The 20119-nt window shown below is 44.5% G+C and overlaps 1 protein-coding gene across 5 annotated transcripts in view; it reads right to left on the reverse strand.

The window, feature by feature from the left end:
- MTMR3 (myotubularin related protein 3) overlaps nt 1-20119 on the reverse strand; it is a 74335-nt gene that overhangs the window by 20836 nt on the left and 33380 nt on the right. For all 5 annotated transcript variants that reach the window (XM_064392587.1, XM_064392584.1, XM_064392586.1 and 2 more), the window contains 7 exons: nt 17900-17973; nt 17434-17523; nt 15862-15978; nt 10311-10393; nt 7649-7815; nt 4660-4756; nt 3746-3859 (listed from right to left, as the gene is read on the reverse strand). In XM_064392587.1, coding sequence (XP_064248657.1) covers nt 3746-3859; nt 4660-4756; nt 7649-7815; nt 10311-10393; nt 15862-15978; nt 17434-17523; nt 17900-17902 — 671 coding nt within the window. In that variant the 5' untranslated portion in view covers nt 17903-17973. The remainder of the gene's footprint in view (nt 1-3745; nt 3860-4659; nt 4757-7648; nt 7816-10310; nt 10394-15861; nt 15979-17433; nt 17524-17899; nt 17974-20119) is intronic.

Consider the following 20119-nt stretch of genomic DNA (forward strand, 5'->3'; position numbering starts at 1 on the left):
ATTGTTTCATATAAAATCCCTTCAGTGAGAGGAAGCACTGACACGCTGCGTTAAGTGAGGCAAAGGAAAAGCGATGCGAAGCCACAGCTCCTACACCAGGTGCCAGCCGACTGCAGGCACAGGGAAATGGATTTCTGCTGGAATTAATGGCCTTCCACAAACAGCTCTACCCATAGCAAATTAGTTCAGGAAAAAATACGTGCCAATCACTGAAAGGCCACCTAGTTCCCTGCTACGCTTGCACAAATAAAAGAAAATAAAACATCATTATACGTGTAAGAAATCTATTTTGAACAGAGCAGCTCATTTATTTTTCCATATGTTCTCCCAGATTTCATTACTACCTGCTGCAGAATAATTTTCATAGGTTCATAAAGAGTTATATTTTCATCTCCAGGTCCTTGCCTCGCATTATACAAATAATGAAGAATCATTAGGCTGGGAGATGAGCTCGTTGGTGGCTATGCAGCCCCACCAGTGCCCTGCACAAAACTGCCACGCTCAGAGGTACCAGAAAACAGCACACAATTCTAGTTAGGGCACGCTGGAGGGCTGAAGAATTCCACTCATTCCAGCTGGACTGGCCACAGGGATAAAGAACAGCCAGTGTGATGCTGAGATCCCCAGGGACAGAGCTGGGATAAGAGGGCATCACTCAGAGATCAGGAATAAAACAAAACAATTCAAAAAACTTGAAGCAAAACCTCCATGGAAAACTCCCTAGAGACAAAAAACCTGCAGGCCCCTGCAGAAACCAAGAGTAAATCAGCATTAGGTAACTCTAAAGCCCCTCACAAGCTGTTGTACAGCTGCAGAACACATGTACACCTCTGCACAGGCTTCATCCTCCCCAGGTCCAAACCACATTGGAAGTACAACAATAAATGCCACAAGTCCTTGTAACCACAGAGCAGTGAGGAGCAAGGAAGGGTGAACTGCTCCCTGTGCTGCACTTCTGAACCATCAGCACCAGAATGGAAATCCCTTTGTTGCAGTTCAGGGATGTAACTCCCAGCAGAAACAGAAATTCCATGTACCAGAGGATCCCTGGGCCTGTGTGCAGGCTCACCTTCAGCAGTGCAAGGCTACAGGACACTTCCACACAGAGAACCTTCAGGGAGGCTCTCATGATGCTGTTTCTACAAGACAGGAGGAAGCCCTTGCTACTGTCTTCCCAAAAATTCCTAAGAGCATTCTCCATAACACTGATTCTTTGGGGCCAGATTTATCTACATAAAGTTTTGTTCCCAGAGAGGCTGAGGCTGCCCCTGGATCCCCGGGAATGTCCAAGGTCAGGTTGGACAGGGCTTGGAGCAGCCTGGGATAGTGGAAGGTGTCCCTGCCTATAGAAGAGGGTGGAATCAGATGAGCTTCAAGCTCCCTTCCAACCCAGCCTGTTTCTGTCACTCTGTGAAATGTGTGCATAGGCTTAAAGATTGGAAATAGAAAGAAAAACTGCAGGCTCTGGTGTGAGATTTCTTTAGAAATCTGATCATAGAATGGAAGCAACATTGCTGACAGTCCAATCCCCACTGAGCATTCCTGGACCTTGTCTCCAAATCAGCCTGCTGGGCTTTTCAGCCTGGACTGCTTCACAGGGACAACGGATTTCCTGCTGCCAGTGTCTGTCTCTGGTCCCTGTCCCAGTGATCTGTATCTGAGACAAATGATTGGACTTATTTTAAAAAATCCAGATTACTTCTTTTTCCCGTGGAGTAAAGCAAAAGGAAGTTTAGTAATGTGATCAATACTGAAACTAAAATTGTTAAGTCCCAAAATAATTTCAATGGATAAAAAATGTTGAGTAAGCTCTTGCCCCTTAGTGAAAAAAAGCTGGCATTATGTGTATTTTTATACATATATATATATACAGAATTCCAATCATAGGATCATGGAATGATTTGGGTGGGAAAGGACCTTAAAACTCATCCTGTTCCACCCCCTGCCATGGGCAGGGACACCTTCCCCCAAACCAGGATGCTCCAAGCCCAGTCAAACCCAGAAATCCTCCTCCCCTCACTGCCGTGAGCTCTATTAGAGCCCAGAGCAATGAACTGGATGTCTTGAAAAATCTATTACTAAATGTCAAGATAAGGAAAAAAAATAAATCAAAAAAGAGAAACACTTTTCTCTCGCTGATTTGAAGCTCAACAATGAATCCCTGTGTGTAGTTTACCACCCAGAGCCTCAGCAGAACTGATGAAAATTGAACATGGGGACAGAACAATTTCAGTCTCTGTGGTCTTTTGACTTTTCAATTGCTCTTCTATAAACCCCTGGATTGCAAGGTGTTCCCAGGAATGAGAACAAAGTGCTTTCCTTCTGTGCAGTGATGACAGCAGCAGGGGGAAGTGGGTTTGCAGGTGAGGTATCCCCTAATTACGTGACAACTGCAGAAAAGGCCCAAAAGCTAAACCCAAACCCACATATAAATCACACTGTTCTCCTTTATACATATATATATAATATATACACACACATTTAGTACTGTAATACTAACATACCCAGGTTTTTAAAAGTCAGCATATGCTGGAAAGCATTTTCCCCTTCCCAGAGCTGAGTAGAGGAGAGAACAACCCCCTCACCATTCCAAAAGAGACCACACTAAACCTCTTTGTTGTTTGGGAGGAAAAGGAAAAAAGACAGCAGGATTTAAAGGTAATGGTTTGCTGCCATGAGCCAATTTGTTCTGCCTTCACTGAACAAGAACCCTTAAGCTCAGTAAATAGAGTTTTGTGGCCTACAGCTCTCCTGCCCTTGGCTCCTCTGACACAAGCTCCAAGGACCTGCCAGCTTTCCTGCTCCCCACGTTCACCAGGAATGAGTGCCCAGGCTTAGGGAATATCAGCATTCATTATCTTTTTAATCCCTTTGTCATCTGATGTTTTAAAGAGATTTTAAAGATTTATGGGAGGATAACCACGCCAGGGAAGGGGCCATGGTATTGACAGGTTTATAGGACGATGGAATGGTTTGGGTGGGAACAGACCTTAAAGCTCATTCCACTCCAGCCCCTGCCATGGACAGGGACACCTTTCACTAGATGAGGATGCTCCAAGGCAACTAGATGAGGTTGTCCAACCTGGCCTTGGACACTTCCAGGGATGGGGCAGCCACCAAATATCCACAAAATTCAAAATATTTGGAAAAACAGAGGCTGCAATGTATTTCTTGCTGAAGAAGCTGCCAAAGCCCAGTCTCTCAGATAAGCAGTTTTATTATGAAGAATTGCTGGACTCACTCTAAGGAAGTGTCTGTGTAATTAAAACTATCTAAAATATGGAGATAGAGCTAAACTGTACATTAATTTTTAATCTCAGTTTTAGATCTCCTTCAAGTATTTTTGGTATTTGTCCTTGTTTATACTGCAGTCTGAGAATCAGCCAGATGAGTCAGGGAAAAGCCAAAGGAGTACCCAGCCAGGGAGCCCATTTATCAGTTCTCCTCTGATGTCTTCATTTCCCATTTTTTCATTTTCATATTAAGAAAAGTTAAAAATCAATCTTAACTGGGGTGACTGCCCCAGGAATGATTTGCAGGAGATGCAAATGCTGAGTGCTCCTCCAGCGTGTGCTTGGAATTCTAAATGCAGCCCATTATTCCCACTCAGAGCACATGCAGAGAGTCTGCCTTACCCAGAGCAGCCTGAGCACCTCCCAGAACTCCCAGTTATGAGTTACTCCAGCTTTTCCTTGCCAGGACTTCCCATTTGCAGCGTGGGAAGGCAGCTGCAGCTGCTGCTCACCTGTACACCACGGCAGGGATGCGCTTCCAGGAGCGGAAGCTGGCCACGCTCTCCAGCTCCTTGTCTGTGATCCAGGCGGGCACGATGATCTCCTGGGGGTAACTGCCACACAGCCTGGGGGAAAGGAGCAAAGTCAGGGCTGTGGAGCAGCTCCAGGCTTCCCACAGTGCACAAGGCAGCACTGGAGGAGCCTGACAGCCTTTTTGATAATTCCTGCTTCCCTGGATGCTAATAAACTCCCTTTCTCCAGCATTAAATATGGAGGGATGGCTTTTTCTCCTTCCCTCGACTTGCAGAGGCCAAAGCAGAGATTGCTCTTGCAGGGACACCAACCCCCAGCTGGGAGTCATTATCCTGCACAGGCAGAGCACTCTAATTGCTCCATCACAAAGTGTTCCAGCTGGGTTTGCTCTGAGCTGCAGCAGGGATCAGCCAGAACACCCTGTCCCCCAGCTGGGAATCACAGAGCACCCTCCTCTGCTCCAGAGCCTGAAGGGGGCTTTTGTCTGCTCTCTGAGTATCTCAGAAAGTGTTTTCTCTTACTTATTCATCTACAAATTTAACTCTTCCAAATCTGTTTTTTTTTTTCTAATACATGTCTTTGTACTAAGTTAGATAATAAGAAACAATAAAAAATGTCTTACAAAGTCAAACTCCACTCTTTGCTCACTTAAAACCTCCCTTAGAATGCTTATTCTCTAATTAGCCACATCAAAACCTGGTATTTCCAAGCCTAAAAAAACTGTAGCAGCTAATAAAACATTAAATAATTTAAAGCACATTTTTTCTATAAACCAACAAAAAATCATAATTCTGACTGTCCCTTCTTGGGAACTGTAGAAGTTGAAAAAAGTTCCAGTAACTGAGTGTTTTGAGATGCAGTTTGGCTGTGGAGCAGCAGCCCCAGCACTCACTTGTACTTCTCATTGATGTTGGAAATCCTCCAGGCATTGTTCATATCAAACCCCATCCGCTCCACTTCGTTCTTAAACCTGGAAGTCACATGTTCTCCTGGGGACCAAGAACACAGGGGAAAATGAATGGGAAATAAGGAATTAGGATTCCTGCTTTGCAGAACAGAAAAAGCAGCACATCCCTCAGCCCAAAGCCACCAGCTGCATTTCCCAGCCTCACTGTGACATTTGCACTGACATCTCTCCCTGGCCAACTCTCCAGAAATGCCAGGGTCCAACAAGGAGTTTTACCCTGAAATTACCGACTTCTGGAAATTCATATTAAAAACTATGCTGCAGAGCAGAACCAAGGACATCAGCAAAGGAACCGAGATCCATCAGCATCCAAGTGGGATGCTCAGAAGTTCAGAACAATTTTCTGTCAATGAGAAGAATGTGAGGCTCTGGTGAAAAAGGGTAAGACCTGGAATGTGCCCTGGAACGTGGGCAATCCTTTGAATATGCATTTCCAGCCCCAGGTTTCCTGTATGGCTGGAGGCAAGTGCTGTCATTTATTCTGCATCTCAGTTTTCCATCATAAATTGGACATTATTCTTCTGTGAGTCATGTGGAGATAGAGAGGTAAAACACATAAATGACTGTTTGACACAAATATCAGTCACAAGAGCCTCACAAACTCCTGGATTAATACATTAAAGGAAGTGGAATGAGCCCCATTTATTTCCTGGACACTTTTGTTTTAAAGTCTCAAAATACAATTGAAAAATATACAATGGCAATAAAGAATAAGAAGACAGAAAGTCTAGAAAATGAGACAAAATTTCCAGGTTTCCAGGGCTGAGAAAAGTGCTAAATTTAATGAGCATGTGAGCAGCACTAGATAAGTGATTCTGAAAGTCCATCCATTGCTTGTCTCTTTAAATTACTGCAGCATTAAATCCTGAGGCAGAGCAGCACCCAAGGGGGGGAAAATCTGCTGAAAAATTAATGCTTTAAGTATTACATCTCTCCATTAAATATTTTAGAAAACCTTAAAGTCTTTCAATCCCCCAGATATCTGTAGATACATGTTTAAATCCAAGACGTAAATGCACATGTCTGAAATTATTTTTAATGCCATATTACAGGACAATTAGAAATAAATATAAACAGGTAAATTAAGAATACAGACAGTAGCCTAATTACAGGACTTAATTAACTACAGTGTTATATAGATCTGTTGTCAAGAGCAGAGGTGGAATTGGACAACACATTCCAGCCAGGCAACAATCTCTGCCAGATTTGTCCTTAGCAGAGACTTTCTAAATTTAAAAATCCCACAAATTCTTTTACTGGAGCACCACAAGAATGGGTGTCCCTATCAGCTGCTCCTTAAAACTTCTGCTACATCCTTAAGGATTTTTTTGGATAGCAAATGAGAATACTGGAAATATCTCAAATTAGTGCTGCTCAGCCTGGTGGGTTTTAAGAGAAACACATAAAGCTCCATGAAAATCATATATTCTGTTTGATTTTTCCCTCTTAATTTTTAGCTACTGTGCAGCCACAGGTTTGCCTCTTGGAAACAAAACCCCAACCTTAATATTTTGTCCATTTCTCCTGACTTGCTGGTATTTTAAGAAGCACTTTGAGCCAACACTGATAATGTTTAGAAGCATCCCAACCCACTCTCAAAATCCCAGGGAAAGCAAGCTGGGTATTTTGTGGGCTTGTGCTTCCTATTAAAGCTGACCCTGGGAGCCACAGCCTGGATCTCTACTATAGACACTGCTAACACATTTTTTTCCCAGAAAATGTGTTCTGTTGACACTTGGATGGATTTTGAAGCACTTTAGGACTTCTGTCTGTATCTACCAAATAATGGGCTCCTTGGACATAGAAGAGAAACGACAATGTCTTGGCATTGACTTCTTCAACCACATTCACACTGATTTATTTCAGCTATAATTCAGCTCTTCGAAGGAGAACATCTACCCCCAGCCACAGGCAGCTACAGGGAGATGAAGTTATAGCAAAGAAAATTATTTGATAGACAAAACTGCAAGAAAAAAAATGTGATTGATAAGAATTAATAAACTGGTAAATGTTGCTTCTTGTCCCTGGAAGTGTCCAAGGCCAGGTTGGACTTGGAACAACCTGGTCTAGTAGAAGATGTCCCTGCCATGGCAAAGGGTGGAATGGGATGGGCTTTAAGGTCTCTTCCAATCCAAACCATTCCATGGTTCCATGGTTATCCTAATCCAGCATCAGGCTGAAGTATCTCTGTTTCAGCGAGGAAGAGGAGACTCAGTAAGACTTCCACACATCTGCCAGCTCCCATTTCCCAAATTGAGTAAAGAGGGAAAAGCCCTGGGTGTGAAACTCTGCTCTGAGGAGATTTTTGGCATTTTCCAGAAGTTGCTAATGAAGTGTGTGAACAGGAACAGGGCCAGGGAGCTCCTCCTGCCACTGTGTGATCCCTGCTCCTCCCCAGAGACCACAGACACGAGAGCCTGTGCCAGGCTCCAGAGCAGCTTCAGCAGCAAGGACAGAATCCCAGGAATATCTCTCAGCCTGGTAACTGGGACACTTCCCTGAGGCAGTGAATTGTGACTGACAGGAGATCACAGAGTGCCTGAAATCTGATTTCTTATACTCAACCAAGTGCTACAACCACCAGCATGCCAAGCTGGAGCTTTTATTTACTTGTGGGCTTCAAAAGCCCTGCAGCAAGAATGGTATTCCACTGAAAAAGATCACTGCCTGTGGCTGTGAATGAACCCAGGAGTAGCTCAGGGGCTCCCTTCTCTTCCCCAACATCCATCTTGGAGATCAGTGTTCCAGACAAAAAATGTGACAATCAACCCAGAATGGTTTAGACTGAAATCTGCTGCAGTGGTGAACGAAATGCTGCTGGTTCCACACCTGAGTGACTGAATCAAACCCAGCCCAGTAACTCCCTGGGGATATCCAGGGCTGCTCTGGAGATCCCAAGGCTGTCCCCACGTACCTGGCCGACACAAGTCCCCATGCTGCTCCTTCTCACTGGCATAAACCTCCATGCACCAGGCGTGGTAGGCGAAGGAGAACAGGTCCTCGATCTTGGACGGGGGGCGGATGGCATTGTTCAGCCTCTTCAGCCAGTCCTGACACTGCTCAAAGGTGGAGAACTGACACCTGGCCCAGAGACAAACATCCCATGGGTGACTTGCAGTAGGAGAAGACACTCTAGAAGGTGACAGGCTGAGCATGAAAAGCTCTGTGAGAGCACAAAGTGAGGATAAACACCTTATTGACAACTTAGTTCTGCTTCCATGTGCACTCTAACGGGAAATAAAATGAAACCTGTGGAATGATAAAGAAACACTTAAGGAGTCAGGACTGACTGAGCAGCAACATTCTGTGACTGGGAATAACCAGGGTGTGCCCTGCCAGGAATAAGGGGGACATTTCTCCATGTGTTACATATAAAACCAAGGAAAGATCATGCAGGTCAAAGACAGGAATGTGTTACAGCCCCTTCTGACTGCTGGATCGGGGGAAACTCAGAAAACTCTCCCACACATTGTAATCTACATAATAGAACTATAAGCACAGTCCTGCAAACAAGAACAGGCTGGGAGAGCCTGTTCTGGGGGTGCTCACCTGGAGAGGAGAAGGCTCCAGGGACACCTCAGAGCCCCTTGCAGGGCCTGAAGGGGCTCCAGGAGAGCTGGAGAGGGACTGGGGACAAGGCATGGAGGGACAGGACACAGGGAATGGCTTCCCACTGCCAGAGGGCAGGGATGGATGGGATATTGGGAATGAGGAATTGTTCCCTGGCAGGGTGGGCAGGCCCTGGCACAGGGTGCCCAGAGCAGCTGTGGCTGCCCCTGGCAATGCCCAAGTCCAGGCTGGACAGGGCTTGGAACAATGTGGGCTGGTGGAAGGTGTCCTGCCCTTGGCAGGACATGATGTCCATGGTGGAATGAGATGGGTTTTAAGGTCCCTTTGAAACCCTTCTCTTTCTTTGTTGGCTTTGTTGGGAAGCACTGACTGAGCTTTGCCCAATGTTACAGACTAGCAACAAGCAGGGAGAATATTCCCTGCACAGGAGAAACCAATCTTCAAAGCAGTGCATTAAAATTACTTTAGCTTTTCTTTTCAAAGAGGGTTCCTGGGCTCTTTAGAGTAAAAGAGTGGAAATAAACCAGTGATTTATTTTGCTCTGATGTTTTTCTTTAAGATTTTATAGTTATTAAATACTGCCCAAGTATTTCCATTCTGCTCAGTCCTGGTTAATGATGGCATCTGCATTCCCTCAGGGCAGATTTATCTCCCCTACCTGCAAATAGCTCAGAGCCACAACGTGGAAGGGAAAAGCCATGTCCAACATCTCCCTAGAGCTGTGAGGAACTGCAGCCTGAGGTGTTTATTTATTTCCCATCACTGACTGTAAAGCAAGCCCAGACTACTCACTGAGACAGGATAATTCTCTATTAAACATCCACACTCAGACAAGATACATCTCACCCTAAATTCCTTCTAAATTCTTTTGAAGTCAGTGGTGTAAATAACAAGTATTATCTCCACTTGAATTCTATTCTCAAAATACAAAGTTTGCTCATGAAAAAGAACAAGAATATATTCTAACTCTTCTGTCTCAGTCCCAAACTTCACCACCTTACAACCATCACCAAATCCTCAGTCTTGGAGATGCAATTTTGAGAGAAAATTGATAAGGATGGCAAAAACACAAATAATTTGTATTCATTCTACGATTGAAGGGAAAAAACAAATTCATGTAGGGAAGAAGGGTGACTTTCTTAAATGTCAAGAGCTACAAGTGAAGAGGAAGTTAAACATTGAATTCAAATTAAACTAAATATTACCTCTAAAGTAAAATCAGTCCTGGTGAAAAAACAGCCTTTCAGGAAGCAGCTGACCTGTTAAACATTCTGAGTGCTCGGAGATGGCTGGGGCTCCTTTCATTACACAAAAGGTACAGCCAGCAAACATTTAATCAAAAAGAAATGTTCCTTTCTTCTTAATTAAAGTTCATAGATCAAAATTAATTTCTGCAGCAGAAAAGTTTTTAAAAAAACCCCAGTGAGGAGCAGCTCAGGGTGGGAAGCTCAGAGAGCTGGAGTGTGGGGAAGGACAGCCAGGAGTTACTGCTGCCTGCACACCTGGATTTACCACCTTCTTTCCTTTCTCTTCCCTCATGCCCTTATTTTCTTTCCCAGGAGGTTGCCATGCCTCAAGAATAGTGACTGTACTCTCACAGGTGTTGAGAATGCAGGGTGGGTGAAGCCTCCAAACCCCAAATCTTGATAAAACTCATTTACAACATGTGTATCAGTGGCTTTATCTATTTCTGTACCTATTGATATGGAAATACTGATACAACTATAATATATTGAAGCAATGTATTCTAACTGATTGCAAAGCAGGGACAACACAGTGAGACTGAAATGAATTTCAGAACAAAACAAAGATCAGCCATGTGGGCTCACAGCAAGGTTTGCTGCTGGCCTGAATCACAACAATGAGACACACAGCCCTCCTTGTATAAAAATCAGACAAAATAAAAAGCTTCTGAGGGAAATCAAGAAACCCCATTTCCTTGAACCATCCCAGCTGCCCATGGCACGTGGAATAAATCCCCCCCTTTAACACTGAGCCTCTCCTACCTGATAACCTTGCAGTCCTTGCAAGTCAAATGAAGCTGGAATATATCCCGGCACTCCACACTCTCAATGAGCTGCAATGGAACCTGCAATTAAACACACCAGATTATTTCATTTCTGCAGCACTAACAGCAATTTCTTTGCATATCTCACAAGGATTTATTGCAGGCTACATGAAGTCTGAAGAGAGGAAAGCAAATGAATGCACAAGGAATTACTTCAGTAGCTCTGAGGTTTGGTACCAGGTATTCATATTCCAGCTCCAGTCCTGTGCAGTCCAAAAGCCTTAAGGGATCCCATGGGAGCACCTGAGAAGGCTGCAGGAAAGGCAGCAGAAACTCAGCTCCTCCCTCATGGAAGCAGTTTTCTCTCTTATAGATCTACATTTAGGAATCTTAATATATTTTTAGCTGATGGTGTTCAAAAAGAGCAGCTAAGCAAGGTCCCCTTAACAGATTGCTGCAGCCTGGATGTTTTTCTATGGCAATATCCAATATTTCCTCCTCAGGGAAAAACCCTTTGGCCTGTTTAGAGCAACATTTGTAATGGAAGCAGCCAAATTTAGAGTGATAATGCTAAATCTTTCCCAGTTAAAGTGCAGTTATAGACACTGCTGTTTGCTGGTATGTGTAACCAGCAGCAGGTTGGTCAGGCAACACATGAGAGCACATGCAAGTACCTTTAAAGATGAGAAAACCCACAGGACGAAAATATTAATTTTCAGTATTACTTTTGGAACTTTATCTGAGATGGGCGAATGTACATTACTGCCTTCAATGAACAGAAGTCATAAATAACTGTCTAAATTTAGATAATACCTGTCATTAACGTGAAGCACAAAGCTGTTTGAATTGTTTAGTAGATTATATGGACATTGCACAAGGCAATAAAACTCTGCTATTCTTTAGTAACATTCCAAGACTCTGATTTTTGCCATCACAGGACTAAGATGCAGCAGTTGAAGGTCTGGCTTGGGGCCTACAAGACGTGGCTGGAAGAGCCAGGGCTTCTCCACATGCTTGGGGAAACCCTTGAAGGTCACCCCCAATCAAAGCTCCAGGATAAGGAATCAAGACAGCTTCTTCTCAGGCACCACAAAGCTCAAAAAGTACCTCATTTTGGTGGAATGAAAAAAAGGAAATTAACTAAAACCAGCAGGCATGGAAAAGAGATATCTCAAAAACACAAACCAAGAGAAAAGCTCCTCCAAGCAGGGAGATGCCTGCAGTGAGCTCAGGGCAGATGCTGAGCCCAGGAGAGGGATGAGAGCTCTGCAGGCTCTGGGAAGGCAGGCACAGCACCCAGACAGAGCCCAGAGCGTTCTCAAACCACTGCCCAGAGCTCACAGCCCCCAGGTACAACAGGCAGGGATGTTTTAATGCTCAGCCTTTCCCTTGCCCATGTCAGACCAGAGCCAGAGGCAGCTCTGGAGCCACCCACCCTCCCCTGCTGTGCCCAGGGACACACTCTGCTCCTTCTGTTGTAACTGGACATTAAATGACAGAAAACCCAGGGACAGGACTTGGCAGGAGGGTGTCTGAATCCACAGCCCAGCAGTTTGTGTTTTCAAATCTGGATTTTAAATAAAGCTGAAGCTTGAATTTCTGCCCATGTTTTCAGCACTGTCACTGGCTGAGATCTGTGACACAACCAGTGACAAGAAGGGGGCAGGAAAGGAGGAATCCCTCCTGTGAGACCCCCTAAGCTCAGCCTGACTGTGGCTGAGCCCAGCAAGGCAGCAGGACTGAAGTGCAGCACAGACCACAGCAAGGGCTCTGTCCCACAGCTGATCCCTGCATTCCACCTGCTCCTTCCTTCCAAGCCTCCTCCTGCCTGACCCCAGGCTGCCAGGCAGGTAAATTGTCAGAGTTTTGTCTGATCAATGCACAGGAGTGGAGCTCAGACTGGAGAATCTTCCAGTCTGTCTTCATGACTGGACAGCCCCACACAGCCCTACCAATAACTCCCAGGAGGAATTTCTCCATGGAAAGGGTGCTCAGGCCTTGGCAGGGACTCCCCAGGGAGTCCCCATCCCTGGGGGTGCCCAAGGAAGGACTGGATGTGGCACTCAGTGCTCTGGGCTGGGGACAAGGTGGGCATTGGGCACAGGATGGACTCGATAGCTTGGGAGGGCTTTTCCAACTTAAATGGTTATAAAATAACTTATTTAAATCTACCACTGAGTTAAATGGCACCAAAATGGAAAGTAAGGCATCTTTCCCAGCTGAATCAAGATTCCAGACTTGCTTTTTAAGACCAGTGCTGCTTTGTCTGATATCTTTTTATTCCCCAAGCTCCGTTTTATTCTGTTTTTTCTCTCATGTCCATCTTCATTTAAGCAAATCTCCACCTTTTCCCTCCTCCTGGCATTCTGCTTGTGGCTCCTCTTCTTTCTGTCTGCACTCTAATGACAAACTAATTCTTCTCCTGCATTATTTTTAATTTCCTTCTTCCAAAGTCACTCCTTGTTCCCTGTCCTTTCCCTGTGCCCTCTGCTCCCCAGCCATCCATTCCCCTCCTCCAGCCCACCTGTGATTCCCCCACAATCTGCAGCTTTTTCTTCAGGACAACCTTCTCATTAATCTTTTTAATTTTCCTTCCCAGTCATAAAAATCTCTCCTGTGGTCCTCTTGTGTTTTCAATCTCCTTGCTGGCCATTATTCTTCCTGCAGCAAAGCTCTGTGGAATTATCTGCTGTCATTCCTCCCTCCCTGATAACCTTCCCTTCCCAGTGCCCATCCTTCAGGCTGTGCCAGTCCGACACCCAGAGCCCGTTCCTGGAAGAGCCATCAATTCTATCTGCAGGCACTTCCCTCTAATAATGGCATGGAAACCAGGCAGGGAAAGCAATCATTTTTGCTTTTATAAGAATAAACATGCATTGTTATCTGAGGCAAATTACATCCCATTATAGGGAGTACAGGAGCACCCTGCTCTTGCAGTATCTCCCCACTGTCTCTATTTAAAATTATCTCATTTTAAATAAAAGCAACATTCTACAACTCCAACTTTTTTTTGAGGGGTTTTTAAAATTATTTTGATGACTGGAGCTGTCTGTTATCTAAGAGCAGTACAAGATATATTTAGAGAATTACAGCTCTGTAGTTAGAAAAAGCCCAAGTTACATTTTCAGTGCTGTAACAACCCCCCCACAGCCCAATCCATGCCACAATTCCCAGTGGGATGCAGTGGGTCACAGCCAGGCTGCTGCAAGCACCAGTGACCCTGCTACAGACCCTCCCTGTGCCCATCTGGCCCAAACCTCTGCAGGTGGCACCCTCGTGGCACCCAGGCCCTGGGAGCAGGAACTGGGATTTCCTCCTCGTTTTCCCAGCTCAGAGCTGCAGTAATGTCAGGGTCATGGTGCTGGTTGTGGCCTTAACAAGCACAGGGCCAAGGCTGGGTGTCCTGGAGCGTGGGATGGGCTGGCACAGGGAGGCACTGAGGGTGCCAGGACAGCTCTGAAGGGCTCCAGCCTGGAGGGAGCTGAATCCCCCCGGCTTCATGGAACCCACAAGGAGTGTCTGAAGCAAATTTTGCTTTAATTACAGCTGATGACACCTTGGATTTGTGTTGAAGGCCACCTCTGAGTCCCCTCTTGTCTCACAATTGTTGTGCTCTGAGTGTGAAGAATTTGGACAGCAGGGCCCAAGGACAAGACAAGGATTATGCCACTCTCCAGCAGGGATGAACCACAGCAGCCATGGCCATGAGGAATATCCCAATCCAACCATTTTTCCAAGCAAGGGGAAGCTCACACTAAAACTCAGCTCCTCATCAAATTCCCCCCATCATGACACTCCTTTGGTACTGTGTCCAAAATCCACCACTGGAAAGAGATTACATGCAATCCATGCTTCCACAAACTCCACTAAAATGTTAATTCTCCCATCAATGCAATTAGCTTACAGGGAGGAAAGTGATTAGACAGAAATACTCAGCAGCTGCAAAGTCTGACATTTTCTTAAGGAATCAATAGGTTTGGGCCTGGGAACCAAACCTCCCTCATGCACCAAGAGATCCCTGTTGAGTCTGCACTTTTATCCTGTGGATAAATGTAAGTCAATACCCCTGAATGTCCTAATCCCCCAAGTTATGCATGGTCTGTGGAACCTTTTGTTTTTGCATTTGAAACACCGTGTTCCTATTAGCAGTGAGATCTAGGAAATTATCCATGGGAAAGATCTCCACACGCAGCCCCTTTCTGCACTGTTGCAATGGGAACATTAACAACTTTGAATGGATTTCTTTCCCAGCCCAGGTGATCTGGAGCCCTGTGCTGCTCACTGAGGTGTCACAGGACCATTTCCACAGCCAGGGAATTGTAACAAAACAAGAGGGAAAAGCCACAGCCCAGAATGAAGACTCTCTTACAGGTATTTGCTGAACAGCTGTGGTGACATAAAAACAGCAGGAAAGAATCAAGATGAACTCAATCAAAAACTACTCAGGGAAGATTTGAATTAGAAAATCACCATCTGAACAAGAATTTTGGTCAACAATAACCAAAAGGATCACTACTACCAAAATTAATTATTTAAATATGGTTTTTAATAACTGAAGAATGTTTTATCCTTAAAGACATCCCAAGCCCTCCCTGCTGTGGATTTCAGTGGAGTTCTTAGGAAGTTGTTAGTGACAGTCACATATGGTTACAAAGAATTATTTATATTCTGCTCTACCTCATACTCTGATTATTCCTGGTTAATGATGCTGATGATAATGAGATATCACACAGAATGAGAGGACAGAACACTGCATGTGAAAGTCAGGGAAGAAAAATTAACATGGGAATATTCACAAGCTTCTGTGGACTCTTCCCTGAACACAATCAAGGAACGTGATTTGAAAAAACATCAATTCCTGCTATGCTCAAAAACATTGAACTGAAAATCCCTATAAAGCAATATCCCTAATTGTCCTAAGGACAGGAAGTGAAGTTCATGCTCTAATAAAGCAACTCCATCACTGCCTGGCATTCCTCAGGACACTCTTGATTTCCACACTGGAAGTGTCCCCAGCTGGTGAGACTGGTCTGTGTGAGCATCAAGCACTGCCCAGGACTGTCCAACACCCATTTAACTGTGTCTGCCCCCAGAGGAGGTGGAGATGGAACCATTTCAAGGAATAAAATTCCCTCAAGAAATGCATTGAAGGTGAGGTCCCACTCCTGAGCTGTTACATCAAAGACTGCACTCAAACCACTCAATATCTGGCACAGAACTTCCCACTCCCACCTTCTGAAGCTCCAAGCAAGGCACAAATCAGGTTCAGGTGCTCCAAAAGCCCCTTGGAAGACTGACTATTTCTCCCCACTGAGCTTGGGAACAACAGGTGGCTGATACAGGCAGGTGTGAAGGTTGAGGGATGTGACATTTCCATATGACATCTGATTTTCAGAGCTGCTGAGTCACCCTTTGGTGCCTAAATACGTATTTATTGTCACTGAAAAATCAATGTGAACATCAGAAAAAGATTTTTCATTCTTAAAAGGGGGGGATCACTGCACTCTTATCCCAAATTCTGTTATTTCCATTGAGATCAGAACACTCACATTGACAACAGATTCCTTGAATTTGATGTGGAGCCTGTAGTTGGACAGGGCAATGATGGCATCCTCTGCTCGGCCCACGTACTCCGTGCTCTCCCCGTGGAGCTCAATGAACGGCACCTGCAGAAGGGCAGCAAAATCTCATTCCAGACACCATTTCCCAAAAATCTGCCCCTCCTGCAGCACAAGAAATCAAACAGAGCCTGCTCAGAATTCAGCCCCGTTATTGCTGCTAAGGAGGAACATCAGGTAAGGTTGGCTCCGAGGTTAATTGCAGCCTTCTTCTTAAATGAGCCCTTATTTTATGTTACTTTTCCTGAGTGGTAAGTGCCTGGTCAGGGAAAGCAATGAATTTTTATGAAAAATATCCTCACATTTTGGCAAGCAGGCTGACAAAGCCCTTGATTTATGCTCTCACTCCTTACTTAATGGAGAGTGGCATTTCCATAATGTTATTAAATTCATCCTAAAGTAGGCAAAACATCCAGGATGAATAATGTTCCCTGCTATTTCCCCACTATTCACCCAGCAAGCTCAGGTAACCAGCCTAGGCTGGATCCCTAAATGCTACAAAGCTGAGCTTGGACAAACCAAACTTTTTGCTCCCTATTTCTCACAGTAAATATGAAAATGCATGAGAAGCTGCTGCTTTATAAAGTTAGAAACCTGCAGTTCATTACACCACACATGGAAACTGTCACTGGTTAATTAAAACGTGACTTAAGCCCAGTTTAATTGAGCTGGGTAGAAAGTGAAAATGCCCAACTTGAAAGTGATCTGGTTTTACACCAAAGTAGCTTGAATCAAATAAAAATACTCTGTATTACAATGAAACTCTTCAGTTGATGCAAGAGTGTCTACTTGGACAGTCAGGCTGGGGGTGCTCAGCTGGAGAGGGACTGGGGACAAGGCATGGAGGGACAGGACACAGGGAATGGCTCCCACTGCCAGAGGGCTGGGATGGATGTGATACTGGGAATTAGGAATTGTTCCCTGGGAGGGTGGGCAGGCCCTGGCACAGGGTGCCCAGAGCAGCTGTGGCTGCCCCTGGATCCCTGGCAGTGCCCAAGGCCAGGCTGGACAGGGCTTGGAGCAGCCTGGGACAGTGGGAGGTGTCCCTGCCATGGCAGGTGTGGAACAGGATGGGCTTTAAAGTCCTTTTCAACCCAAACTATTCCATGACTCTATGGTAAATCATTTGAACTAAACTGATTTCAAAATGAGCTTTGGAAAATAAAGAAATTTTAAAAGATCTCTTTTTGTGCAACAGAAGACTTTTGGCTTCATAATAACCAGGTGCCAAGGCAGTGTTTAATCAGCTTAGTGCTGCTTTTTCAAAACAGAGTTCTAATCTATGGAATAAAACCCTACCTTTGGAATCAGTAAACAGGTAACAGTGATATTTTTCAGACACTTGAAGGAATTTCTTGTAATAAAATGCCAAAGTTCTCTGTCCCACCACCAGAGAAAACGAGTTTCTCTGCTAACTGTGAATTAAACTTCTAGAGGAGAGGCCAGAGAATCCACAACCAACTGGAGGCAGTGGGATCTGACCAGGAGCAGTGTGGTGATTACCTGAAGGTTCTCATCCTCTCGGATCAGCTGCTTCCTGGGAAAAATCTGATTAGCCTGGATGCATTCAAGGCTGTGCTGAGTCTCTTCATCCTGAGGAACAAAGTGTGACAGTCACCTGCAGCACTGGCACCTGCTGCCACCTTTCCCAGCCATCACAGCCAAGGAAAAGCTCCCACAGGATGAAGTGTCCAGAGAATTGCAGGAGCAGTAACTCACTAAATTTACTTTCTAAACCCTCCAACATGGGCCCTCAGACAACACATTTGGTATTAGCAGCCAGTTTCCTTCCTACAGCCTGATTAATAAAGTCATTAAAAGCTGCAAGATTTATAGCAGCATTAGGAAAAAAGCATTAGCACTATGCCTAAAACTCAACGACCCCACACGTAAACATTAATTCCCTAATGCTTTTCCCACTTTAAACTCTCCTGCTCTGGCACAGACCCTACAAAGCCCCTTTGCTTACCATGACAGGCCCTGGGCAGGAGGAGGAATCCTCGTCCTTACTTGCAATACTTTGAGCTCTTCACTTACTAAAACCTAGAAAATCAGGAAAGTATAATGATGAAATAAGATTAATTTTCTTTTAGCAAATAAATACAAATTAACTTTTAAAGACTGTGAATATAGCTGTTAGAAAACTGAGAGAAAACAGTAATTATGAAAAGATGAAATCTATAGAAGCTCCCTCTCCTGAGAGCCAAAATGGTTTCAAAACGTGTCTGGCTCCTTCTGTTCATCCTGAAAAATTACCTTTGGATGTGCTGCTGGGAGAACACCTGTCTGAAGGCAGCAATTAGACCAATGTTTATATAATTTAAATTAAAACATGTTCATTTTTCTGGATACCCTGGAATTTTCTCCCAAGCTGCCTGCAGATGGTGAATCAGAAATCCGTGGGACACAAATGCAAAGGGAGCGTTGGGGCTGATCTGGTGTGGAACAGAGTCTTGGGTCCTCCTGGAACAAGCTTGTTTCAGCTATGGCACATGAACTGGAGTTCTTATTGGGATAAAAATCCTCATTTTACAGTTCTGGCTGATTTTGGATATCCATGGATGCACCAAAATATGCATTTTCCTGCACTGACACTTCCAAGAGTTCCAGATCACCACACTGGGGGCTTGCTCTCTCCACTACCCAACAACCCCACAAGCTTTGATCATCTGCAAATTTTCTGGTAATATTAACACAGTCCTGAGGTTTACACAAATCACCCAGTTAAGAATTTAATGACTGAAGTAATACAGGAGTTACAATTTGGGTTTGAGATTGATTTTACACTCAGCTTTGTTAATCCAGGTAAGTTCTTCCCTGTTCTACTCAACCAGGATTCACTCAGGTAATTCTGGGGTTTGCAGACTGTGGCACACAAACTTACAAATGAAAATACATCACATGAGTGCAGCCAGTTCTCAGCTCACATCCAAAACTCATATCACTTTTTACTTATAAGTGTATTTCAAATTATCAGTCCTGAGGCTGACAGAGAAAACCACTTCAATCCATCAGCTCCCAGCATTGCAGGGAGCCCTGGACACATCCTGTGCCTGGTATGGAATACTGCCAGAGGGCAAAGGAGCAGCAGCTGCACATAAAGAATCCTCACATGGGTGTGTCTGTAAATATATTTACATAAAAGGGGGCAATGATGAGCAGAATCGAGCTCCAATTGCCATGGATTCACCAAAAATTAATGCAAAAAAGTAGATTTAAAATCCTGGGAGAGCTGGAGAGGGCCTCTGGATGAGGGCCTCAAGCAACAGGACTGGGGGAGTGGCTTCCCTCTGCCAGAGGGCAGGGCTGGATGGGATATTGGGATTTAGGAATTGTTCCCTGGCAGGGTGGGCAGGCCCTGGCACAGGGTGCCCAGAGCAGCTGTGGCTGCCCCTGGATCCCTGGCAGTGCCCAAGGCCAGGCTGGACACTGGGGCTTGGAGCAGCCTGGGCCAGTGGGAGGTGTCCCTGCCATGGCAGGGTGGCCATGGGATGAATTTTAAGGTCCCTTCCCATCCAAACCATTCCAGGATAATACGATATAAAAAATACCTTGTTATTTCAAAGAACTCCTTCAGCTTCATACACAATTATCAAAGAAACACCAACCAAATTAAAAAAAAAAATTGCTTTATTATAAATTTGAAGCTTGCTTAGTATCTCTGAGGAAAAGCTTTATTTTAGTAGGCACTATGCTGGAAAAAAAATTATTTCATACTTCAGTTTGATTAGATATATATAATTTATAAGTTTATTATATAACCACCTACATATTAATAAAACCAGTATTAGCTTAGAAAATTGAGTCTTTTTAAATATCTTACAGCTGTGTTCCTAAAATCCAGCATAAACCTCCAGCAGAGACTACCCAAAATACCAAGTTTCAATATAACTCCTGCAATCAATGCAGAACAGCTTCCACTGTGACAGTGTGGCTTTTTCCATGTGAGAATCTTCCTTTTTAAGGTGAATTTTGGGAAAGCTGTATGGAAAAAAAAAATCTGCCTGTTTCAGTTTGGATCAGGACTATCAGATGCAAAGGGTGATGCTGCCAAGATAAATGGTACAAGAAGTTATAGGATTGGTTCTAAAGCAAACACTGCTCTGGATGCTGCTGGGCATCAGTGAAACACTTCAGCAACTTCCCTGCCACCAAAGGAATGCTGAAAATTGCTGACAGAAATAGCAAA

The sequence above is a fragment of the Passer domesticus genome, chromosome 17, assembly GCF_036417665.1.
Source record: "Passer domesticus isolate bPasDom1 chromosome 17, bPasDom1.hap1, whole genome shotgun sequence".
Classification (NCBI taxonomy): domain Eukaryota; kingdom Metazoa; phylum Chordata; class Aves; order Passeriformes; family Passeridae; genus Passer; species Passer domesticus.